Below are 27,971 nucleotides of genomic sequence, written 5' to 3' on the forward strand. Positions count from 1 at the left end.
CATTCGGATTGACTCATTTACATGTTATTTACCTAAACTTACGACGAAACATGATTATCAAAGATAAATGCCTATAATAACCGAAACATTTCTGTGTTCGTTCGTGAAAATCATGAAGACTAGAGGCAATAGCTATAGAAATAGAGTCAATTCGCCTGGAGGGAATATTTATTTCGTGATCAAGACATGTCGCCATTGATAATCCCCGATAGTGTTGTAAGCAGACTTGAGGAATTTTGTCCGACAGTTTTGTATGATGACGGTATAGATTATTTTTCGGTATTGAGAAAATAAATTACGAAAAGCATAACGTCATCACAGTGTTGCATAGAGAACTGTACAAGTTTGCAAATATATTAATTAGACTGGCCTATGTGTAAATAATCTTAACATTTAAAAAAAATAATGTGTAAATAATCTTAACATTTTAAAGAAATAATGTGTATTAATACATATAAAAAACAGCCAAAAATGTATAACATTGTGCTATACATGTAAAATGGTACAGTTGCATCATTTATACGTAGTAGTGTTGACGTTATTATCATGTTTTTTAATCTATCTCCCTTCTATGCGAATTGATTCTCTTGACTTTTAGTATTTTCGTAATAAAAATTTAAATTGTTCGTTTTTTATTTCTTAGAAAATATTCAAAAGTATATGTTATCAATATAAAAAAAATATTAATTTTAAATATTCCCCCCCAATAAAACTGTAAAAAATTTTGCCAATAATTTAACTTTTTGCATAATCTAAGTCTATTTATTTGATGTTACAGACAACACAAATTCAATACACATTGATTTGAATGACTTTCTATTGCTATTATGGAATCATACATCTTTAAAAATATCTAAACTGTTTTTTTAAATATTTCACAATTTTCTATATCAATTGTTAACTATTTTTTATATAAATGTAATAATATTTTTATCGTTTGTATCACAGAAACAAATGTTTTTCTCTTAAATTCTCATTTATTTTTCAAATGATTTATAAAAAAATTTTAATCTTTCTCTCTCTCAATAAATAAATGAATAATAAATAAAAATCTTTCTCTCTTACTCTCCTAATAAGTTTCTCTTAATTATAATAATAAATAAATTTTTTAATAAATTATTTTCTTTCTATTGATCATAATAATCCTAACAAATATTGTTACTTTAACTTTATTTTCTTTTTAACATCGATATGACAAATACTTTTTCGATAGCTTGTTGCAGAGGTATCCCGTACTCTCGAAGATTTCGTTCAGTCAAAGCTGGAGCATGTGCCAGCGCTGCCTCGCCAATAATACCGCTACTTCCGGCAATCGCTGGGTTGTCACTACCGGTTCCAGAAGTACAACTTTCCTCCATTATCATCGGTCGTACGATATACTGCTGCCTACCTAGTACCTGCAAAAACAAGTCCACCGTGAAGAGACGACGTAAAAACTTGGCGAGCTGTTGCTATGCGGCGTGAGACGTATCAATTATTTTTCTTACACGCATAAAATAGCAACTTAATTTTATCTGATATTAATCCAAGAATTTATTTCTGCTTATTGGAAACTGCGTAAAATATGTATATAAGTAAATTTTCCACAGCATTTGTTCGCTGATACTCTTCCACTTTTAGAAATAAAAAATAATAAAAAAATAATATAAACGATATATAGATTGTATATTACAGCGTTTTGCTACTATTAAATATATTACAAAAATATATAAATAATATACATTTTGTACATTGTATAGTATAGTGTTTTATCACTACGATATTATTATGATAATACGATTACATTATTTCCATTTGCCCTGTTATTTGCGAGATTTGTAACAAGATTTGTAATAAAAGTGAACATTTTTATTTTTATAAAATATCTTTTGCCAAATATATACTTCATACACGAGTTTGTAACTAAAGTTATTAAATCATATAAAAAAATATTTTAGTTATCACATATATTTCATTATTTTCTATTAAACTATTCGTTATTTTCTAATAAATATATTGTTCATTTATATCCTCTTATGTTTTTATTATATTTATTATTACATATAAAGAAATGTTGGACAAGAGCATAATTTTTTTTTAAATTGAAATATATATAAATATATATATATAGAGAGGATCATCAAAGTCTTGAGCCTTAAATTTGAATAAATGCATTCTAGTGTACATTAATGATTTACTGCAGTTAATAATATTAACGTTTAAGCGCGCCTGTGCAACAAAGCCAGTACATTCCGTCAGTTGCAGCAATTGCATATTAATAGGGGCAGTTAAAAATACATCAATCTCTCCTTCTCTCTCTCTTTCTCTCTCTCTTTCTATATATATATATATATATATATATATATATATATATACACACACTTACTTAACATAACTTATGATAATTTAGAATAATTATTTCTCATGACTGAATTATACAGTCTCACAATAGTCTAAAATAGATTTTTTTAGTCAAATATTTGTTGTTTTTTTTTTAAGTTTTAAGCTCAAAAGAAATATAATTTTATGATGATAATGCGATATGCTCAAATCATCAAATTATTATAAATTGTTATCACTTATCATTCTTTCTTATCATTTATCGATACATATGCGTCAAATATAACATACTCAAGATTAACATAGTCGCATTTATCGATGATGCATTTATATAATTTATTGATATAATTTTAAATAATAATAATTATATCGCAATATTTGCTACACTATTGAGAACATGTCTCGAAGTAAATATTTTTGTTTCGCTGTTTTTTGTTTATTTCTGAAGTAAAGATGATTTAAAATGTTTTAAATGTTTTAAAATTAAAAAACATATAATCTTTAAATAGAAAAATCTGTCATTAACGTAATTTGTAAAAAAGCTTTTAAAAATTTCTGAATGTTTCTGTAAGCTAATTCACAACAGCATATGATATTATTCTATACATATACTGAATATAATTATAGATATACCGTAATATACTCTGAAAACAATTTCTATATCTTTCTTATACCAGTCCTCGTATATTCTCATATATTTTTTAATACATACTGTTTACCGCTACATGGCAAAATTATCTCTTATTTAAATTTCTATCATGAATGCTTATGTAGCTGCTAATATAAAAGAGATTTAAAATATAATTTTTTTTATCAATTTAATTTCTGATGCAATCATAACAAGGAACTTAGAATATTAGATAGATTATGTGAAATTGGAAATAAATAGAAAATTGTCCATTTAATTCCTATATAAAAAGATATAATAAATATTAATTCTCGAATTTCATAAATTACCATATTTGTAATTATAAATTGCATTAATATATGTATATATATAAACATATAAAGTTATATTATCATAAATTTTAAGCATATATTATTATATTTCTCTTTTTCTTTCTTATATATTTAAGATTTCGAGTATTAAAAATGTATTTTATAATTTTGCATGCATAAATTTGATAATAAAGCAAAATATACATATAAATCTCGTAAAAATAGATATTTTCATATAATATATGTGTTTCTTTAAATACCGTATAAAATTTTTCATTAAAGAGCTTATAGATAATTAGTTTTCTTTTTTTTGAATGTGTGCTTTTGAGTTTTAAAAATTATTTTTATAAAAACTTAAAAATTTGAATAAAAGAAGATTAAATTTTAAAACCACTTTGGCCAAAATATTGAATTTTAAGATCACTTTGCTGTAGAATCAGAGGATATACACAAGGCCAGAAATATCTTAGTACATAAATTTACACATGTTTCAAGGTATATGCACAGATTTCGACACTCGCATTTTTAAATGCTCATGTATGATAACCATCGGTTATTCGAGAAACAAATAATAAAATGATAACATTTTATTCTCCTTTTAGAAACAGTGCTATTGTTGTTCGAATAATCAACAATCTTTATAATGCGGAAATATTTAGAAACAAAGCACATGCGCAAAATATATGTTCCGATACGCTTACAAACTGATATGTTAAAACATTTTTTACCCTATATATACATATTTCACATATAGAAAATCAAATATTAGAGAATCATAAATTTCTGTATAAATTATATAAGCTATCTATCTTGTTTTAGTGATCACTAGAGAGGAAACAAGATTACAAAACTAATAACTCAGAGGTTACGAGATATCGCAATGCGAAACCATTTATATCAGGAACAATTATTTTGATACATTTTTCTAGTACAGTACTAAAATTATTTTCTAGTACTAAAATTATAAATATAAATAAATTTTAAATTACATATTTACGAGAAAATAATTTATATTTTAATGTTTTTCCACAAATTAATAATATAATATATTAAATCGTGTATAATTATTTAATTAATAATTTATATATATGTTATATATATTTATATGTTATATATATTTATATATATATGTTATATATATATATGTTATATATATATATATATGTTATATATATATATATATATGTTATATATATATATATGTTATATATATTTATATATATATATATTAATAATTTATTTATACATATGTATATTTAACAAAATTTACCTTTCAATGAAATTATTATTTCATTATTGTTTGCTATTTTGCTAAATATTCTGTGATTCCTTATTCTAGATTCAATAGTTAATATTTCTTTACAAAATCTTTTTTAACTTTCTCTAAATAGCTTTCTCGAACATATGTTTAACATATGTATATGTATATTCTCTAACATTCTCTAACATATGTTTAACATATGTATATGTATATATATGTCGGTAAAATGCGCTTAAGATCAAAGTAAAAACTTGGTTTATCTGGATCGTATAATACATAATAATATATAAAAATATACAACAATAACACATAACAATATATAAAAACATTGAGATAATTTGTAGAAATATAAACGTTTGATGTTTTATTTATGTGATTCAAATATGTCAAATTTTTATATTTTGTAATGTTTGAATTTTATACTTTTATCAATTTTATTTTTACTTCACACTATTTCAAGCAATTTAGAAAATTTACTTTTAATTTTCTTTTAATTTAGAAAATATAATAAATTAGAAAACAGTGAAGAAAGAAATCGTAAGTTGCTTAAAAACAGTTATAAATTAATACATAATTAATTGATACATAACTACACAACCTATTTGAATTAATTTTAATATTTGCTTTTAAATAACAATTTTTGAATAATATTTAATAATTATTTATTTAAAGAAATTTGTTAAGTTCTATTTGCATACAGATCTGGATATCTTTTTATATATTTAATACAATTTTTTACCTTTGAAAAATAAGAATATTTAGATTTCAAACTCTCTGTACAATCGCGACACTAATGTCATGTCTATGCAAGAAACTTAATAAGCAGGTTTTTTGAAATAAGGGGTTAACGGATCAAGGTAAATGTGCTAGAGGCGATTTATCATTATGCTGTGAGCTCGAATCAACGTCTTCGAATCATTCCGCATGTCAATGAAAAATCATCGCGTAATATATAAAAGAGAAGTATCTTTCTTTCTCCCTCTTTCCTCCGGCTATATTACATAAATATAAGTCGCTTTTTCGAATGGCTTTCGTTACGTAAGAGATTCTTTCTCATATATACATGCCATAGGACTAATAAAATAAAAAAAATAAATTGTTTTTTTCGAAAAACCGCAAGAACGTGCATTCACTTCTAACGACATCGTACAAAGAAGGAAAAATATAGATATCCTTTTGGAATCCTCAAATGAGAATCAGATAGATATATTAAAATAGATTTCAAAATGCATGAATTTAGTTGATTTATTTTCGAGCAAATTGAATAAATTTTCAAATTCTTAATCATCAAATTTGCTACATTCCTATTAAAAATAATCTAGCATGGATATTTTGTACAAAATAATTTTCTAAATTTTATATATATCAATGTATATATTAATATAAAACTTACAATTCTCTTCTACAATTTTAAAGAAACAGTAATTGAAAAGAGAAAATGCTTTGAATGTGTGTATGTGATAGGATAGCATGTTACTAATGCTATTATTTGTATTGCTAGATTCTATTACTCTGTTCAAATTATAATACATTATGCAGAGGAATTAGAAAAGGAAAAAATGAGCAAAAAAGAAATTCAAAATACAAAAAGGCAATGTGCTTTTTTCAATAAGATATTGCAACTATATGAAACACATTGTATATGTATGTACAAGGTCGACTCAAACGTACGCACGCAACGTTCTTCTCATAAATTATAAATGCGTGACGTCACAGCGAGGAATATTATGCTAGAAGATGGGGTTAAAGGTTTTGTTTCAGAAGATAACAGGTCGTTTTCTAACTGTCAAGAGAGACAGCAAAAAATAAAAAACATAAATGAGACTGCAAATATGACATGACACATATTATGTAACTGTTCAAGCAATTACACACAAGCGCATGACATTACATACATCTTATAAAAATAATAACAGATATAGATTATCATTATTGATATATAAATGATCATTTTTATCTAATTGTGGATTAATTGTAATCTATATAATTAAGGAGTATTTTTCGCAATCTCTAAATTATTAATATTTTCTCTCAAAAATATGTGGGTTTAACTATCTTTATAATGAATGGTCTCGTCTATTCTGCGATCCTCGCATCTTGTTCTTTATATTTCATTGCGTGGCTTGGCGTTTGCAGTCGGTGCAATCTTGATTCGCAGCAGCGACCATAGTTGAGGCTCGACCGAGTGGGAGAGCGAATGAAGGAGGGAAAAGAGAAAAGAGTTAAAATGGTGGACTGCCCCTCTCCTTTCCCTTCTTCCGTAAGACGGGGCAGTCAATTGCAAAAGCAATTCATACACACGAGAAAAATGTTGGTTACAGAAGGATACAGACGAGTCTCTCGAAGACCGAAGGTTCAATAGAAATTCGTGTGAAAACAACTTATAAAAATTTCAGACCTGTCTATTAATAGATGAATATGTAAAGATCACGTACATTCGTCGCTCGAAAAATAAGACTCCCACTCAGCTTCTTTATCCACGTGTGCACATGCAAAAACGCATGCATGTATAATTAAATAATGTTTGTTGTAAAAATGTTGTAAAAATAATCTTGAATGCCATCAGCCTTTGACTTGCGTTTTCTACGTGTTGGAATGTAGAAAAATATGAATTTGGCAAATATAACTTTTTGGGCTATTTAAATAATAGAAATTATAAGAGTTTATTTTAGTAAAAATTTTTAGGTGTGAAAGAATGTACATTATGTTTCAAATATATTTTCAGATTGTTAGATACGTTTTTAAATCTGATTTCAACTTATAAATGGATACATTCATCCCATGTTTTGTATCCCTTAATGGCAGGTCCCTAATGGGGATCTCTTATGGCAGGTTCAAGATAGCCGCAGCTTGCTGCTGCTATAAGCAAGTTCCTTTCGCTTCTTACGAGAGTTGCTCTAGCAAATTTGCGACGCCAATGTAATGTATCTATTCAAGCATCTCAATTATACAGGTTTATTATAAAAATTATTAAAAGAAACTGTACTGCCAATTAAAGAATAATTGACTTGATCAAATATAAATAATAATTATTAATATAAATAATTATTAATATGTATAAATAATTAAATATTGTACAAATAATTGTTATGAGATAATTGTATATACATATTATATATATACTATACATACACATATACATACATTATCAAAACAATTAGAATCATTTTAAAACTTATAAATTTTGTCAATTTTTAAGTATATGAGGGATAGATTGTTTGAAGTGATTTGCCAAAAAAACAGCAACCTCTCATTTTGAATTTTAATAACACGTACGCACGCACACATAACATGACATGAATAAAATATTCACATCATAAGTTATCACATTACAAAATGCTAAAATTGTTAAGTATTTATTAAAATTATTAAATATTTTATTTCATCATAGATTTTTTCAATTTAATTAAAATTACAAAATGCACATTACATGTACGCCATTTATTTTCTTTTATACTATATATTATTTAACAAATAGTAACTTTAAAAAAATTTTTTTCATATATATAGAAATTATTAATAACATAATTAAAATTTTTATATAAATACAAATTAAATATAATTCTTTTTTAAATTCGCTCATGCTTACTGATATTCATTCGTTAATAATCAATTATTTTGTCTAATCTTTAAGATTATAAGATATTTTATAAAAATTCAAAATTGCTAACAATTTTGACTTTATTTTCAATAATTTAATCTAATAAATTTAAATAGCTAAATTTAATTAGCTTATCTGTGATACATTTAGATTAAAATATTTAGATTAGTTTATTTTATCTATCTGATAAGTTTAGGTATCAGTAAATAGTTTTGGATACACTAAATCAGAGAAACTGAAATCTTAGAACAAATATTTTAATATTTGTACACAACAATTTTAATATTTGTACTACATATATACATTTATTTGATAATTATTGTGTGATTTATAATTTCGAATATTTGATTGAATATCACAATTCAATAATAAATCTTATTTCGAAGCCAAAATAAAGAATAACTTTTCTAATATTATAAATATAATTGACTTTTTTAAAATATTCTATTACACCACAATTTTAGAAAATTTTTATTAGAATTCTAATCCTCAGAAAATATTTGTATTTTAAAAACGCTTAGATTCGAACATGATTGAAAACTATTTGACAGATCCTCAATGATTTAATTCACAATTTTTTCACAATAGATCTCATATTTAACCATAAATATCTAATATTAAATATTTTAAATTAATTAAAAAAGATTAATATTGCATTTTTTTCTCTACAAACTGTAATTTCGCAAGTTGCAAAAAATGTTCTAAGAAACTGAGTGGCAATTTTTCGAGCTGCGAGTGGAGCGTTACATCATAGGTAGCTATCTAACACCGATATCATCAACAGCAGCGACGGGTTGCTTATCTTACAATTTCCTCTTTATAGCGCGTGCAAGCAGCGCGAGAAGCGCTACTCGCTCGCGGCCGTTGTCCTCATTCAGGGGAGGGGGAGATGCCACCATTCGAGATTATAGACAGGCAAGTATGTGACTCGAGGGAAAAAGGAAACGGTCGACCGTTTCCTTTTTCGGAGACGGAACTCGGGCGCATTCGTGTAAAAATGAGTTTATATAAGCGAAAGAACAATAAATGTGTGTGTGAATTTTCGGATATTCACGTTCATCTCCATCGTTTATTCTTTTTTTTTTTCGTTTATATTGCGAACGTTTTTTTTAAATATGTATAGTGATTTTAAATGGGTTCGAATACAAATAGAACGCTGATGAAAATTCCGTTCACAATTGTTACGGCGCACACATCTCCCGAACATCAGCGACATTCACATTCATTGTTCATTCGCTCATGCAAATGCTCAATATAAAATACGATTCGCAATAAGGAATAAAGATGAACACCTGTTGCCGTAATGCGGGCATACGCTGCGTGCTAGATTTCTCAAAACGTCATACGCTGTAAAATTAACGATTCTCGATCTAGAAAAGAACAAGAATATTTCACACTGTTGCGTACAAACATATAACTATACACAATCCTATATTCAATCTATATTCAATCCAATAACTATATACATTCAATTCTCTACATTATTTTCATAATTATTATGTATTTCTTTCATAGCGTTCAAATTTAAAAACAATTGTAAAGTTTACATATATATATCTTCCACATATATATCTGTCATATTCCATTGAATTTAAATAAACTAATTTTCTATAAAAAATATATTTAATTAATAAATTAATAAATTAAGTTATTGACGTCAAAAACTCGATTATAAAAAAAGCGCGAGGAAAAATATTTCCTTATAAAAAAATATACAGTAAAATGTTGAACTCACAGAGAAAAATAAACTTTAAGTATAAAACGTTTTTAATGTACCAGATTCCAACAAATAGACACCAGCGTGAAATATTATGTTAAACTTATCCGTTCTGTTTTAGCGCTCTTTCTCATTGTTTGAAATTACAAGATTGCTAGAGATTACAACAAAGATGTGGTAAATCTGCGCGGAAGATGTCTCAACGGCGAAAGGAAAAAATACGGCAACTACTTTTACGCAACATTGAATTACACATGAAGTAGATGTAAATAACTTTCAAGTTTTATACAAATAAAGAGAATCAAGTTAAACTTTTACAAATTCAAGAATTTAAAAAAAACTTCGAATGGAAAAAATATAATAATTTTGAATGTATAAGTTTTAAAAATATTCAAATTATCTTTAAAAATTATCGTTAATTTATAAAATTATCTTTTCTTAAATCGTTAATTTCAATAATTAAATAGTACTATCTTAATAATAGTACTATCTTAATATTGTCTTAAGTAGCGTCCAATCTAACTAATGAAATAGTTGTGTAGGGTATAGAGACAATCAACATGAATCTAAAATAAATGATTATGCGTGTATTTGTGATTCATGATTTGCAATCTGGGTAAAAAAAATCCAATCCGCATACACACACACAAATATAAAAATACAAAATTATATAAAATATGTTTATATTTCTCTCATTTCTTCTTCATTAATTCTATTTTTTTTCTAAAAAAAAAAACGATGCAAATATTATTCTTCTAATTATTTTTCAATTATTCTTTTTATTATTTTTCCTGTACATGGACAGAAATTATAAGAAAAAGAAAATACACATGGGCATGGATAGATGGCTTTATAATTATATATTATAATTATATATATTTATATATTTATATATTATAATTATATATTTATATTTGATTATGATTATTTTATATTTAATATAGATTATTTTTGTAGGTACAATAATTTACAAATCGCGAATCGTGAGAAGAGATTTACAAATGCGAATAATTTGACATTGTAGTTTAAGAGAAAAATAATAATCGAAGAATCGATCGAAAAATTGGGACATGCGCGGCAGAAAATCAAAGGAGCGGAAAAGAAAAGAAAAAAATATATTAAAAAAAAGAAAAGCAAACGCACATTGTTCCAGGCATATAATCGGGTAAATGCGCGACACGAAGCTAGAGGTAATGGACGACCTTCCGAGGGCGCGATGCTCCGCCTCCGCTGGATAATTCGAGAAACAATGGCAGCCAACGATATGCACCGACATGAGTTTCATGATGAAAGAGACCAGCTTCCGTGAGAGTAGAAGTCATGCAGTTTTGTGCAACACGTCTTCACGAATTTGTCGACATCGCGTGGAACGAAATTTATTTTATTTATTTAATTTCGCGATATAAAATTCATATCTGATTGCATGTATGCAAATATGTGACTACTCTGACTCTAAGTTAATTATTATGCAATAATCGTATGTCTATAATTTCGAATTCTTGGCAAAAAGGGAGATATTTTAAGAAAATATTTAAATTAATATATAAATCTTTTTTTGTTCATGAAATAATGAATATCTAATCTTCGAAATCAGAAATCGCCGTTACTGAAATTTTTTTCCCTTTATTTTGATTTAATTTTTTTATAATTTTACTGTTTATTTAAGTTAAAAATATCCCGTTTGCAGTCTCTTAATTTTTTAATTTTATAAAGAAGAAACGAAATAGTAAGAACGATTTATAATGCGCTCTGCCTTCAATGAAAATCTTGCGGTGTGATTAAGAGCAAGATAGATCGAAAGTGCGATACGCAGATAACATAGTTCAACAAAACAACTTTTTTTAATCACAAAAACAATACTACTTATTTACTGTCTGTAATTTTTTTGACGCTAAATATAATTCCTATCTTCAAACCTGGCTTATCCCATTGTAATTTTGAAAAATTTGTAGTTAAAGTACAAGAAAGGGCTATTTTAATTAGGGAAAATCATTAAGTATGTTGTAAATAATTATTAATTAATTTACAGATATCTCACATCCCCATTTGTGAATTTAATAAATACATTCATATATATGTATACAATATAAAATCTTTTTTATTTTTTTCAATAATCATTTATAACATACTTAACTTTTCCTTCGACTTTTTTTTCTCTCGTATTTTGACATATTATAGTAGCTATGGAATATGGCATGTTAGAGAAGCTTTATTGTAATCAAAATTAAATATGTTGTTAGAAATTTCTCTCAAAAGAAAATTTGACAACAGTTAATAACATATTTATGATTAAATATTGAAAATATATTGAAAATATATTAAAAATATTGAAAAATATTTTATAGATTCATAATGATCTAATCGGAATTGTTCGCAGTAAACACTTCATATATAAATATCAATATCTTATCTAATTGACAATAAATTTCTTTTGATAATTGAAACTCTCAATAACATAATTTTAATTGAAAAAATAAAATATCGTGTATAACTATATAATAAATAGAAAATATATTAAAATAGCCTCTTTTCTTGCCAACTCTTTAACTGTTCTTACACTTATGACAAGGCAATTTGCAAAATCGAAATCGTATTCTGTGTCAAAAAATTACGGAAGGTGACTAGGCTTATTCTTTTTTTGAACCTATGTAATCAAAACGAGCATGTGATCCGTTGCCCGCAGCTTTTTACAACGCGTCAATATATCGATGAGACCGGACTGCAAAGTTTTGAAAATCTCATTAATCATGGTACTTAATCAACACGCATGCGCAATCATCGTGAAAGTTTTTAAAGCCATAATTTCGATTAAATGGACTCTACTAAGCAATTTTCGTTGCTTTTTTTCAAATTACAATTTTCCTTGCGATATGGATGCACATACAAAGAAAGAAAATTCATGATTAAACTCTTGCATAACTATAAATTTATATAACTAAACTCCAAATGACGTGCAATTAATTCTTCAGATTTTTATGTAGATTTCTATATAGATTTTTTATTATAATTTTGGACAGCGATTATAGATACGTAAAAGGCTAGACATTGAGTAAGGAGTTTCATCATTAATTCATCACGAAAATATCATCATTAATTCTCAAGCACTTTCTACGTTTTGCATATATTTGACTGTTGCTTCCTTCAAAATTCCAATATATACGCGTTTATTATTTGAAATATGCGATAAAATTCTCGATTGCTGTATCATTGCGAATGCCGATGATGTAGCAAAAAAATAAATCCCGAGTCGCGAATCAACTCGTCCGTGGCGAACCACTTCCGCCTCGGACAACCTCTCCCTCTTTCCGTCTCTCTATCCATCTCTCTTCGCTCCGTGTTACCTTATTCTGTAGCTCGTTGATGAGCACGTAAACGAGTAGCGTAATCTCCTCCTCGTCGGAACCGAGAGCGTTTCCTTGAAGGCCGGCGGTCGCGACGTAAAGGGCGACCAGGATATTCGGCGCGCCTCCTTCTCCATCACCTCCCGTCCTTGTCCCCGTCATTGTTCCCGTGGGACTCGCACACCTGGCAGCTTCGAAGCGGCTCGTTGCTTCTGCTTTTGCTCCTCTTCCTCCACCTCCTCCTCCTCTTCTTGACGTTTCGACTTGGCACACACTCTCGCGCCGACGTCTCGATGCCGAGAGACGTCCTTATCACTGATTATTATTCACTGATTATCCACCACGCGCGGCATATTTCTCGGGACGGCGGACGCGGCGGTTTGAGGTTATGGCGACGGCGATTTAACTCGGGGGCACACCTGGAACAACCGTGAAAAATCGGGGTCCCGCGATCCGCGGAGATCGATCCCTCGAGAGATATTACTTTACAGTTCTTACTGTATCTCCTTCCCCCTTCTGTTTCTGGGGCCGTACGCTCGATCGGGAGCGTCGTCGAAAGTCGCAAAGTTCTATGCAACACTAACCGTATGTTTCCCCGGCTCAGCGTAACGAGGCGAACACGTCGTTGCCTCACCTGGCGACTGCGCGTCGACGCAGCGTCCCTCTCCCGTTGGCTAAAACCCTTACCCGCTTGGTGTATTATGGAAAGAGGGGGCATGGGGAGGGGGGAATATCTACACGCGCTACAGGAAGATTCTTGTGCGAAAAAAAAGGAATTACTGTTTAATGGAATTTCTATTCACGTAAATAACGTACAAATATTTCACATTCGGACGTATAAGAAGAAAAAGGAAGAGGAGAGGGGAAAGAGAGAGAGACAGAGAGAAGAGAACACCTGTTGCGCGTTAACGACTCTCTCCTTCTCTCTTGCTTTTCACAAGCGCAATTGAGGATTAATATTTTATCAGGAAGGATATGCTTAAGCATTCTCCAATTTATACAAACTGGACTATAAACTAAAATACCGTTTAGATGTGCTGCTACTGATTTGTGATAAAATAAAATTTTACCTTAGATGAAAAATATTGATGATATAGATTGCTTGAAAGTAACTTTTTTATTTTTCTTTAAATAGCTGTTAATTCCTGATTTCCTTTGTTTTCTGTTAATTATTTAAATATTTACTATACATGTCACTACATATTTACTACTTGTAATTGCTTTAATTGCTTGCTATGCGTGCTTTTTTGTATACTTTTACACTTAATATACTTTGATACTTTTCTATTTGTAATTTTTACTTGATATTTTTTTATTTATAATTTGAATTATAACTGATTTACTGCCTCAAAGGGATACGACAGTAATAAATCTATTTAATAATATATTTATATCATCATACATCTATTTAATTCATTACTTTATCGACGATCTATTTATTATTTTATCTCTCGTAAATCAAATAATGAAATAAATATCGAATATCTGGATTTTTAATTTTTAATAAATGAAACATTTAAGAATTAAATTATACAAGAAAAAAAGAATTAAATTATGGAATAAAGAGAGAAAGAGAGAGAAGGAAGAAAATTGTATTTATTGAGCATTATGAGAGTTCTTTTCGAAGTAGCAAAAACAGATCATTTAAAAAGAATCTAAATTCACATTAATAACAAGTTAAGTTTTAGAGAAAGGGGGATTAAGATATAATATTCAGGAATTTAATTTATTACATGAATAAAAGAGAAAGGCATATATGTAAAACTAGATGCACATTATATGTTACATTGACGTAATGGCACTTTTAGACATATATAAAAATAGAACTGATCGATTATTCATATGATAGGTTCCTATCGTTCGAAATATTTTAAATATTTTAATTTTCCGATAAGCTTCGAACTTGTGAAATATTACGCTATAAATATCGTTCAGGAAAATGTTATTGGAATTGGAATTGGGTCGCCTGGAAAGAAACGAGAAAGCGGGCTCGAGTAATTTACCTAGTGAGCAGAATAAGAGAAAACGAAGGGAATAATCCGACATATTGAGCGAAAGAGAAAGATGCAAAAAGAAGAAATTGAAAAAGAAATTATAGTGTGAAAGATCGCCAAAGAAAGAAAAAGAATTCAGAATTCGAAAAATGCGAATTATTTCGTTGGCGTATTATTTTAAGCGATCAACGTTTGCTCTTTCAAAAAACTGCAAATGACGAAAATGACACGCGATCCGGATAGAGCGGTCCATGCGGTTGAAGGGAAAGGCAGATCGAAGTGACTACGCCAGGTGCGCAGATGCTGTCATGGTATAACTGAATTCTATACTATACTCAAATATGCTATTTACATATGAAAGAAAACGGAACGAAAGAGAGAGAAAAAAATAGCCTTTAGTTTCTATCTTCTTCTGATAATTTTCTACGCTAGACAGAGAAAGAAATAAATTATTGACCAATTAAAAATCACGATACGTTCGATATTCCACAATATAATCGTGTACGTGATCTTAATGCTGGACAACGGTGAACGGTTCCATTCACATTTTTTTTTTTGTTGACTTTCTTTTTACACAAGATATTCATTCTAAAAAATGCGTGTCATTAGCTACAAGGAAATGCGATGCATTTGAATTATGCAAGAATAAAATATTAATATTAATACAACAGAACGCTTTTCTCTCGATTCATTAAATCAATAAATCTTAATAGAAATAGTAAAATTTATATAAGTGAGGATTGATATACATATATGTAAAAATAAATTAAAAAGATGAAAAGCAGATATGAATCGAACTAATTCAAATTTTCCTCTAAAATTTGTTAATAAAAATTAGAGTATTTCATTGTGAATTCAGCTTATTGCATTATATAAAATTCACATTTCTCATAAATATTTAGCTTATATCCATTTTTCTATCTCCTTTCTCCGTTTATCCCGATATAAAATACATCAACTTTTATTTTATATTTCTCTCTGTCTTAAGACTTGATATCATTTCGCGTCAAGTATGTAATTATGCAACTACGTCATCGAATTTATGCGGTTTCCTGCAAATATGCATTTGAAAACCCTCGACCTTAATTTTAATGACAAATTTTTTTATGCCAATATATTTCCTATATAAAAAATTAATATTTAATCTTCTCGAAAAGTCTCGTATTTGATTAAATATCCGTCTTTACAGAAAATACTCGAGAAAAATTGGCACAAAAAGAAATGATGCTATTAAACATTAGTTTAAAAAAAATTCGGACAATTTTGAATAACGTAGAATATCCAGACTATGTGTAAAATATGCTTATTTGATAGTTTTTTTTACGTATACACAGTCAAAACGATAAAATAATAACAAAGCCATTTTTCATAGCTTTTAAAGATTAAATATGATTTCGATTTTTAAATTGTTTTGACATTACAATTTTGAAAAATTTTTAGTTAAAGTTATAAGAAAAGGCTATTTTAATCTATTTTTTATTACATTATATGTTATATTTATTATTATAATTATGATATATGTTGGAAAATTTTTATTACAGTTAAAATTAAGTGTGATGTTAGAATTTTCTCAAAAGAAATATGTTGTGTCCATTATGGTTAATAAAATACTCAGTTAAATATACGATCTGTTGTGATTAGACTATTTATCAAATAGTTTTTCATTAAATTATTTTAATTTTGTTATTTTAAGTTTATTTTAATTTTGAATGGTTAACTAAATACGAATCCGATGTCAAAATTAAAATAATAAAATTAACATGAATGATAAAATTAAAAAGTATTTGAATTCTTGCATAAATGTATGAACAATACGATTTGAATTTGTTAATTTTGTCACTAAATTTATATTCAGTGACCTAAAAAAATTGTCGTTTAAAGTTTATAGTTGAAAATTATTTGATAGATCTCCAGTAATCTAATTCGTAACAATTCCATTTTACCAGTAGAAATAGTATGAATTAATATAAAATATAATAAATATCTTATTAATTATAGTGTATATGACCAATTTTTCCTATAATTATAATAAAACTTACATTAATCCAAACTTACATTATATTACTGCAATTATGATGCAAAATATTAAAATATCCTTCTCTTGCAACTTTAATTTAAAAAATTTTCAAAATTATAGTATGATACAGCAGTTCGAAAACCGAACTCATATTCAACGTAAAGCAAACGTATAAGAAATGACTAGTCTTATTTTTATGTTCGAAAAAAGTTCTTTGTTTTTAACTCTGTTACTGCAGTGTGATCTTTGCACGACGCAATAAAAGACTGATGCGAGTCTTATTAAATATATACACTTATAATTTTGCTAAATGCCATTGCTATAATACAATATTCTACATTTTTCAAAATGTACATTTAAAGAAAAAATATATATAATGGCTGTAATAAATTTACATTTTTTATACATATCAACTGTCAACGCAATTACACAGTCAGATTATATGTATTCATGCATATTAATACTAGCGTGATGATGCGTGTTCGCTTAAAATATTTCATTCCTGTATAATGATCATCGTCATATGACGTACTGTCCTATAATTTAAGACAAGATTGTCAAAAACAATCGCAGGATAAATGTCAAATTACGCGGCACAACAGTTTACTCCGAACACGATCTATCTACTAGAGGCATGCAAATCACTCCCGCTCTTACTCCCGCACGTTCCCGTCAGCGAAACTGGATTCGGCATTTCGAAATTCTAGATTATCGGGAGCGCTGTTATCGAGAATAGAGGTTCGGGAACGGGCGAGAAATCTACCCCCACTCCATCTAAAGGCCTTTGCACGTACAAAAATTTTAGTCGTAACCATAAGGTCGTACGAAAACTGTCCAATCACAGTTGATTATTCTTTTTATCGCAGAAAAAAATACTCGACTATGATTTGTCAATTTTCTTACGGCCTGTTCTACTGAGTCGTAAGTCGTAGGCAAATTGACCAATCATGATTGATTATTTCAAAAATTGTAGAATTGGGCCTATGACCTTACGGTTACGACTAAAATTTTTGTACGTGCAAAGGCCTTAATATAGCATCGAGACTCGGGACTCGCTCGTTTCCGAGCTTCCATTCTCGATAACAGCGTTCTCGATAATTTAGAGTCTCGAGAATCCAGTCTCGCTGTCGGGAATGAGCGGGAGTGAGGGCAGATTTGCACGCCTTTACCTAATTTTGCATTCATAAATCTGTACGTAAATATAAAGCGCGCGACATTTATCGTACTAGAAGAAAAATAGAAATACGACGAGCAACAGGGTTGACGTGTTGCTCCATCTCCTTTCTTTTTAACGCAACTATTATTAGATGAAGAGACTTGAAGGAGGGCATAGGAAATATACTCACTAAAAGAAAGAAAGAGCAAGAAAAACGCTAGGACAACTGTTGACGGAAATAAAGAAATATCCTGAAGAGTGGAGTGCTTAGTTCCTAGGCAAGATCAACGATGTCGCGTCGACCGCGTGAGATTGGCCGAACCACCTGTTACGCGTCAGCCGTGATTGGCCGAGGCCGGCGGTGCGTAACAGCTGTAAGGAAAGGCAAGTGCATCGTCAAGCGATGGTCTACAATGGACTGGCGAGAAAAAGATGATCTTTTGCGACGCAATACTCTCTCTTCGATCCTGCAAAAATCAAACGAATACAAGAGAAAGAGAGAGAGAATCAATAAATAATACATAATTCATGCGTCTATTCATAATAATAGGACGTAATATGTCTTGCAAAGCGAAATTTATATATGCTTGCTTAATTACTAATTAATTAATAAATAAATGGGAATAAATAATCAAGATAAAAAATCGGTATAATTAAAATGGTTGTTTGAAATTATGTATAAAAGTTCTATTTCTTTTAACAGTTATATATGAACATTTCTGATAAAATATTTTTAATTATTTTTCTCATTTAATTAATATTTGCTATCATAATACTGAATCATATTTCAATCATACTACCGAAAATTGAAAATTTTGAAAACTTAAATAGTTCTTTAGTTTATGAATCGAAATTATATAATTATAATGTATGGATTTATATCATCTTGTAAATTGGAGTCAACATGACAAAAATCTTGTGCTACTTTGAAAGATATAAACTCAGTTTAATTTTCAAATTATAATTCTATATCTATAGGTTGCATAGAAAGAGAATCTGTTGAGATTAGTATTAATTGTAAGCGAAATTTATATATTTGTGGATGATTATTCATAAAATAATAAACTTATTGTTTGTTCTGAGCTATTAGTAAATAAATCTATTTTATGATATTTATGTAGAGTTTTCAAGAAGTTTTCTTTTAAATTATACATTCTGTAAAATATAGTGTGCAAATCAAAGGAATCTTAATCGCATTCAAGATCACATAAATCGATAGCATATAAATATTTGATTAAGTAGTTGATTTTATAATTCTTGCGTTAGCTCAGAACTATTTTTAAACAACGCTTAATAATTAAAAAAAAAACGGTAACAGTATTTAATATTCCTAAACATTCATATTTGTTGCATACATTTGATATATTTTTATATTCTTGGCTTTTATGTTTATTTTTTTGTTCTTGACCTTTTGTATCCTATTTTATGTGTATTCTTTAGAGAGACACGAATTGATGATACAATCATGCTTTAATTCTAAATAATGTGCTGAAAAATAATAATTTTAAATTAAACAGAAGAACGCCTCGTTTCATCAAAATGGCATGACATTTTAACTATAATTAGTCTTGCAATAAATCCCGTTGTGATTCGGACAATTTTTAATTTATTCGCACTCTAGGAAAATAGATGTTTTATCGCCCATATCATTGAGATTTGTTTACGTTTGTACGCATTTTAAGTTTTTCACAAATGGAACATTTAAGCACACGCATTAAAATCTCAGAGAGCGAAGTCCATCTGGATTCCAATATCGTCGAGGAGAGCCAGTTTATGATGTCGGACTCTGTACCGCGGCTCATTCGCCGCTAATATGAATATATTATTATATTATTATTATTAAGATTATCACACTTTAAATTTTTTCTTATATATATTTTATTGAATCACGCTCTTTTTATTGTTGATTTTTTTATCATTGGAGCCGTCTTTTTAATATAACGTAACAGTTGATTAATGATGAGATTCCACTGGACATTAATGCACAGTATTAATACGTATTAATGTGTAACTCTAATAGAAATATTCTCCAAGTCTTTCTGAATGCTTGATTTTAAAAAAGTGTCGCTTTAAATTGAGATATTTGCAGATATAGAAATTTCCTGAAAATATAATGTGTATCAATAAAGACAATACGAAATTAAAAAAAATTAATGTAAAAACTTCGCGTTTTTGCCGACGAGGTAGAAATCCACTTTGGATTCTCTTATGATTAGTAAAAGGATGGAGAACGGATTCACCGTTGCGAGGAACTTTCTCTCAAGCAACGTTCACGTGGTTCTTGTGTCATAACTTTCGAAACGCCACAATAAATCCCTTATGCAAGTACATTTTTTTTAATGCATGGGATTAATTCTAACATATATTTGGGGAGATATACAATAATATTTGAATCAAAAAATTCAGAGACAAGGATTTTACCAAATAGATTATAAAATATTAGACGAAATCGCATAGAGAAAAAATTTTATCAATATAAATAAATAAATAAATATATACCTATTTATCTTCATCAAATTAAATAAATTGATTTCTTATATTATTTTACTATATTATTTATTACATCTTAGAAATAATTCTGCTATTTGCTGAAGAGCAAAAAATGATTATTTATTATTAATATTTTTTAAGTTCTTTGTATTTACGTGTTTACTATTAATATCTTCAAATAAAAAATATGAAAATAAGTTATGCGTTAATGAATCAATTGTATCAATTTCAAATCTTATGCAAATGAATTAAACAATTCCATTGCATCTCTGATTCTATAAGAGCATTGTGATAAAGAAATATGCACACTCCATAAGGAAGTCAAGGATTCCACAAAGTGTGCAAAGAGCAGTTTCATGAATATCTGGGCGCTCGAGCGAATAGTAGAACCGCGAGGAAGCAGCTCTCGTTGAAGACGGAAGAGAGAAACGTCCTGTGAGAGGCATGATCGAGAAAGAGCGAGCAAACACATTGTGGTCACTGACCCGTCTGGAACGTTGACTCCATGTAGTCAATCCCTTCTTTATATTTTCCTCCGTTCCCTATTTACACCCGTCTTACCGCGTGGCATACCTCTGATCACCTTCGGAGTTACCTCATCTTATCTCTTGCATTTTTCATGCGTTGTCCATTGATTCCATATTTTCGTTAGATCTTCTCGAAGAATTTTCTTTTCTCTGTTTCGTATCATCTGTCATGTTTTATCTTCCTGAAGAATAGCTAACTTTTCTTCCGCTACTCGTTTACTTAAAGTATATTGATTTCATCTTCATTTATTATTATTTTTCCTTTTCTTTAGCTCATTTCCTTTTGATAGATAGATAATCTTCTGATGAAAATAAAAAATATTATGTCATTGTCAATTTCTATGTTTTTGCATCGACAATATTAACACATATATTTCATCCGGAATTTAGATAAATCTTTGATATTTTTATGAAAAAAACATGTTTATACATGTATGTAAATATATGTATATAACATAAAGTGTGTTAAAATTGATATTTTAATAAGAAATTAGTATTCCTTAAATTTTTATTATTTAAATTTGTTTCCTATTATAGAATATCATTGATTTTATTTATAAATTTTTTGTCAAACTATTAAAAACGGCTAAAAAATTTTGAGGATCCTTATAAATATTCTGTATATATGTTCTTAATAATATAATATGTGTATTGTAATATAAATATCAGTATATTTAATAAAATAACTTCAATTTCGCTTAGACAATAGCGTTAACATTTTTAATAAATCCTATTTTATCCATGTTTTTACATCCATGTTATTACTGTTAAAAATGAAATAAATTAAAGAAAAATGTATAATGTAGTTTCGACAATAATTGCCTTTTGCCTTTAGTTACGATTAATACCGTTATACGCGAATACCGTTAGAATCGTAATCATTCCCGCATCGGGAGTCTGGGATTCAAGTCCTATTTACTAACGGTATCCATTTATTCCAAACAGAGGGCTTGCTCTATTTTTTCTTTTTCTTTATCAATTTTGCAAATCATTTTTAGCGAAAAAAATTATCCATTTTATGACTATCTTATATTAATGATAGGCGTACAAAAGAGTTTTTCTATCATTGATAATAAGAACATTCACATTGTTTTCTTCCATTGCATTCCTCTGTTATTATAGAAGCTAAAAAGGAATTAAGAAGTTGTTGAAATTATTTAAGAAATTCTAAAAAATTGTACTTATTTACATTTATATACATAGAAAATAAAAAAAAATCTTTAAGCTTATTTTTTTCAAAGTTTTCAAGATCCATTATTTTTTTAAGTGGAGATATATATAATTTTTATATCGTAGTTAATATTGTAATCACACGTATGTATAATAATATGATCCTAAAATAATTTTCAACTTCAAAAATTAAAATTAAATGGAAAATATATTAGTATACTAAATTCTTCTCATTAACAATCTGTCAAAATAGTGATCTTTAGCATTTTCTGAGAGAAAGAGAGAGAGAGAAAGAAAAATAATTACATTATTCCAATATCGATTGTAATACTCTTTCAACAGAATGTTGGAGAAAATAAGTAATTAAAATATAGAAAATAATAAGTAAATATTTTGGTTTTAATTGATCTAAACTTTGACTAAAGTAATAATGACATTGTATTTTTAAATAAATAGCATATTTTTAAAATATATATTTCATTATTAATATACATAAAAATAGTATATTTCAAATTAAATATTTTATATTCATGAATATATAAATTATAAATAATACTTATTATGTATCGACTATTTAAAATATCTAAGTATTCATATACATGATATTTTAGGATTCATTAAACAAACCTCAAAGAGTATAGTATTAAGTTTCACTAAGGAATCAATTTTCATTCAGAAACCTATATTACCTATATCCATAAAACATCCTTAAGGATTATACATCCTTAAGGATTATACATGTTCCTATTCAATCGCCTGTGTGTAGGCAACCGGAGACAATATTGTGTGTGACATCTGATAATATTAGTTCACACTTTTTAATTGTTTCTATTGTTTTTAAATTTTATTTAAAATATAAAAAAGTAATAAAATTAGAAAAATGTAGAAAAACAATAAAATTATTAACATTTATTTTATTATGTATACATCTATTCATGTAAAATAAATCTTAAAACCAATCTTTTTAATAAGTTACATGTTTATACAATAACACATATTCTCCATAATTTGATTGTGGAAAGTGTGTATGAAATACTTTAGCGATTATTTTATATCTACTTAAGAAGTCAGTTATTTTATCCACAACATTATCAAATATTACTATATGAGTCGGTGATATAGCATTTTTATTATTAACATAATTATTATTGAGCCAAAATGTTGGATTTGCAAAAAATTGATCAGCTTCATCCAAGTAATCATTAGAATTATTAAAATTAGGTTCACAAGTTAGAAATTTTACTGATGCATTTGCATGCAAATGACTATACAATGGCATAGCATGGCATGGAGTTAGAATTAGCATATTGGTTGACAAAGGATTAGCACGAATTTCATGCTGTAAAAGCTCAATTAAATTTAACGTTCCACGTTGATGAATGAAGGAAAAATAAAATCCGGGTACGACATTGCTGCATATTAACAATGCTAAAATACTTTTACGAGCAAATGCCGTAATTCTAACGTTTAAACGATAAATACAAGCGGAACTTACATATATCAACATCGGTAAAAGCGGTAAAATGAATCGAAATTCCTTGTGAGGCAACAAAGAGTAAACAAATAACGTCCAACCAATTACTATGAGCATAACTGATTCTCGATGGAAGTAAACGGAATGCTCAAGTATTCGCCAAACAGCAATCAAAAACGGAATATAATACAATCCGAGTATCACGGGTAAACCGATAAAGATATACCATAATGTATGTTCTTTGCCATATATATCTCCAACACTTTTAAGCACATTCACTTGGAAGAACTTCCAAGGGGTTATTACAAATTTTCCATAACAGTAACTATCTATTAATATGGAGATTAAAAAACAACAAAAACATATTATTGCATAGTGACTACACAATGCTATTTTCTTTTCCCTACTTGAACAAATATGATATATGCATAATGGAAACCATATAATCGCAGCAGTAGGTCTTATCATACAGAGAAAACCTACAATCCATAAAAACTTTGTACTTTGTGCATGGTTATCTTTCCATGGGAATATTGATAATGCTATTGTGGTACAGACAGTTTCTACCGAATTTATTAATGTTCTTGAAGCACAATAGTACCAATACCAATTAGAGCATAGAACAAACAACGTCCATTTGGACTTGGTCCATTTATAAAATCTGTAATCTCCATAAGTGGCTAGAATGGCTTGAAAAACACGAGGCAACATTGTTAATAGTAATGTAAAGTCTAAAGAAAAGATGGCGAGTATACGATACAGAATTGATATGAGAAATGGGTAAATATAACTACGTATCATCATTGTCCATTCCCATGTAAGATATCCATAATTAAATGCTAGATAATGAGCTACCTCAAGCGATTGCCAATATTCATCTGGCACATGAGCAGTTTGCACCACGATCACAGAAGTTAACCGCCATAGTAACAAAAGAGATAATATTCCAAATCTTCTTGGTAAACGCATTTTGAGCCAGTAACCTCGCATCTGTATACATCATTTACTGTAGAAACGCATTTCAAAAATCTCGCTCAATGAGATGTGTCTGCAAAAAGCCGGTTTCATACTCTAGTACCTAGTACATAAAAAAAACTGAACGCATTAGATTTCTCATCTCCAATTATGGCAAATATTTGTTACTTAAAAGAAATCAACGTTACCGGATATATTTGCATAGACCAATAATGTGACTATTTGTAATTATTCGAGGACAAATCTATTAAAGGGTTAGAATTATAAGTTAGATTAGGCGTTCTTCTCTATGTTGATAGTAGGTGAAAAATTGAACGTAATTTTTCTACTTTCACGGTTTTGTTGCTGAATGGTTGGACAATTTTTGTAAAGTCCAGATTCGTTGTTATGAATGAGTGCAATTGATTGTTAATCTAAACTAGAGAACCTCCTAGAGGTTCTCTAATCTAAACTTAACACGATCCAACGAGGTTAAAGATGCAATTTCATTGACGCTAGAAACCAGCGGCAAATTAAAATCACTAGACTTTCTCTAGATATGGCGTCAATAAAATAAAGTTCAAACAGTTTCAACTTTTTCAGTGTGTAAAGCGGCCTTTTCATTGACGCTACTTTTTAGCATCAATGAAATTGCACCTTAACAGTTGGCAGCCCTACGAGATAGGCTGTGCAGCACTGCGCGTATATAAAATAAATTTGAAATCGCTTCTAGCCTAACCATCTTCACGCGATCGACTTTATTTGAATTGCACGGCATCGCATCGAATTATGATGCGGCATCGATTTATTCGAACGTAATTCGGGACATCGCGATGCTGTATAAGCGTCGAATGAGCACGAATTGTCACGCAAATATGATAAATCACATCTACTCACCGTTCACCGGCTGTTCCACAGACCGCTCCACTCGCTCGCCTCGAGACGTCCCATTCCGATCTTGATGCACACGATATCATCAACGCGAACGCGCGACACTTTATTCGGCACTCCCGATATTCGCTCGCATCCGATAATCATCATCAAGGGCGCAAATAACGCGACGCGACTTCGCTCCATCTTTGCGATCGCGCTATCACTGAATTGTCGAAAACGGCTGTCGCGCACTTTCACCGACATATTATGAAAGTCGCGCGATCATCCTTGGACACTTTCGACGCTCTTTCACTCGCGATATTCGTTTAAAAACGGTTAAAAGACGCGAAAAATGCGGACGTACGACGATCCGTGTAACTGCGTATGACTCCGATTCACGTATGACGCGTATGACGTAGCTATGACGCTATGACGTAGCAGTCACGCGCCAACATGGCGGCCGAACCACTGCGCATTCGTTTTTGCGCATGGCCATTCCTGCGCTCAACGTTCGCGCAACTTTGATTTCTGAATATTGTCTACGGCTTTAATTAATAGCACATAATGATAAATATATAAAGATGGAATCAATTAATCATATTGGTCATATATGTAGACTTGCCCGAAGAAATAGAGAAAAAATTGAAAGATATTTTTAATTTCTTTTTCTTTTAGTAAAGGATGGAAATGTCTATTCATAGGCTTGTTCTTTTTTTCCTCTTTCGCGCAATTTCGATTCAATATATAACGTAGAAAATTCATAGTATATTATGCTAATGATATGAATTACGAATGATTCGATTGTCATCGTGCTTTTCCAAAGTCAAATCTTATAATATTTACTTTTGCATTTTAAAAGAATGAGAGCGAACTAAATAAATAAATAAATAAATAAATAAATAAATGATGTTGAGAAAAAGAAAAAGACGACTCATAAATATAATAAGTAAATATATAAATATATAATAAAGATTGATATTAATATATACATATATATCATACGAACTTGTACGATCTCAAAATCTTTATCTTTTATTCCGTTACTCGAATACTTGTACGTTAATAGATTTAGGTTACACACATTGCATAAAGCTTCGATATTTTGCAATCTTACCTCATCTCAATTTGGAGAAGCACCTGCATTCCTTTCGATAAATGTCCGCACAAAAATACATCGCGCTTCAAATAAATAAAAGTCACTCGATACTGTGCACCATTCTAATCGTACGAAATATATTCGACGATTTTTTTTGGATCACTGTATTATCGGAACGTGCGATCAGAACGATTCGAAAACGATGAATATATAGAATTTGAAGAGATATCCAATACACGACAAATTATACTTGCATTGATTAGTATTCATCAACACCGAACTGTTAATCGCGAATACGTGTACAACACTTCCACACATTTTTTTCGTAAAGAACGATATACGAAATGCAATATTTCGCGCCTCGCGTTTCACACAATGCGGCAATCTTTTTTGCTGTTTAGTATCGCCATCTACATTCGCGTTAAACGCCAGAATTACGTAGTCCAGATACTTCGACTGCCGGTAAAGTCATCATTTTGTGCATGTCGGTAAATTGTTAGAATCACGTCGCGCAAGCATGATTTTTTTATTTGTAGTATAATAAAATATGTAATTAAAAATTCATGTAAAAAACGTATTTTTAATCAAATTACATATACTTATTCCGTTACTCTAATACTTGTACGTTAACAGATTTAGGTTACACACATTGCATAAAGCTTCCAGAGAAAAGTATCCAGAGGCACAAATATTTTATAAACGAAAATCATGCGAGGATGAAACAATAGATTAAAGAAGCCGTATAATCATTGTACTTTTATGTATAAACGTTTCACAAAATAAAATCTTTATAAATGAAGTGTTACATTAAAAATGTTAGTATAAAATTAAATATCCATGTGAGATTTAAAATTTTTTGTCCTTTTTTTTCTTTAGAATTTTATTTTTTTTTCTAAAGATTCTTTAAGCGAGAACAGTTTCTTTCGCAAGACTATTGAACAATTTGATATTTTTTTAGTAGTTTAAATTTCGTGAAAAAATTCGAGAGAAAATTAGATTTTATCGTATTACTGCGCATATCGATTAAATGCTATATCAAATA

The 27,971-nt window shown here is 28.9% G+C and overlaps 2 protein-coding genes across 3 annotated transcripts in view; both read right to left on the reverse strand.

Moving 5' to 3' along the window:
* The window catches only part of LOC105250469 (RNA-binding protein fusilli), a 32,474-nt gene extending 18,652 nt beyond the window's left edge, over positions 1-13,822 (reverse strand). Inside the window, exons 1-2 of one of the 2 annotated variants that reach the window (XM_020027304.2) lie at positions 13,179-13,807; positions 1,203-1,397 (exon numbers count right to left, since the gene is read on the reverse strand). In XM_020027304.2, coding sequence (XP_019882863.1) covers positions 1,203-1,397; positions 13,179-13,340 — 357 coding nt within the window. In that variant the 5' untranslated portion in view covers positions 13,341-13,807. Of the gene's footprint in view, positions 1-1,202; positions 1,398-13,178 lie in introns of both variants that reach the window. The other variant, XM_011256579.3, reaches the window with a different exon arrangement.
* A 9,664-nt stretch (positions 13,823-23,486) lies between these two features.
* On the reverse strand, positions 23,487-25,457 carry LOC105250468 (GPI mannosyltransferase 3). Its single transcript, XM_011256578.3, has 2 exons — positions 25,170-25,457; positions 23,487-25,084 (listed from the first exon to the last, which is right to left on the reverse strand). The coding sequence occupies exon 2, from the start codon at positions 24,994-24,996 to the stop codon at positions 23,497-23,499; it is 1,500 nt and encodes a 499-aa protein (XP_011254880.1). The 5' UTR covers positions 24,997-25,084; positions 25,170-25,457; the 3' UTR covers positions 23,487-23,496.
* Positions 25,458-27,971: the final 2,514 nt, after the last annotated feature.

This window comes from Camponotus floridanus, unplaced genomic scaffold, assembly GCF_003227725.1.
Source record: "Camponotus floridanus strain SB8 unplaced genomic scaffold, Cflo_v7.5 scaffold15, whole genome shotgun sequence".
In the NCBI taxonomy this organism is placed as follows: Eukaryota; Metazoa; Arthropoda; class Insecta; order Hymenoptera; family Formicidae; genus Camponotus; species Camponotus floridanus.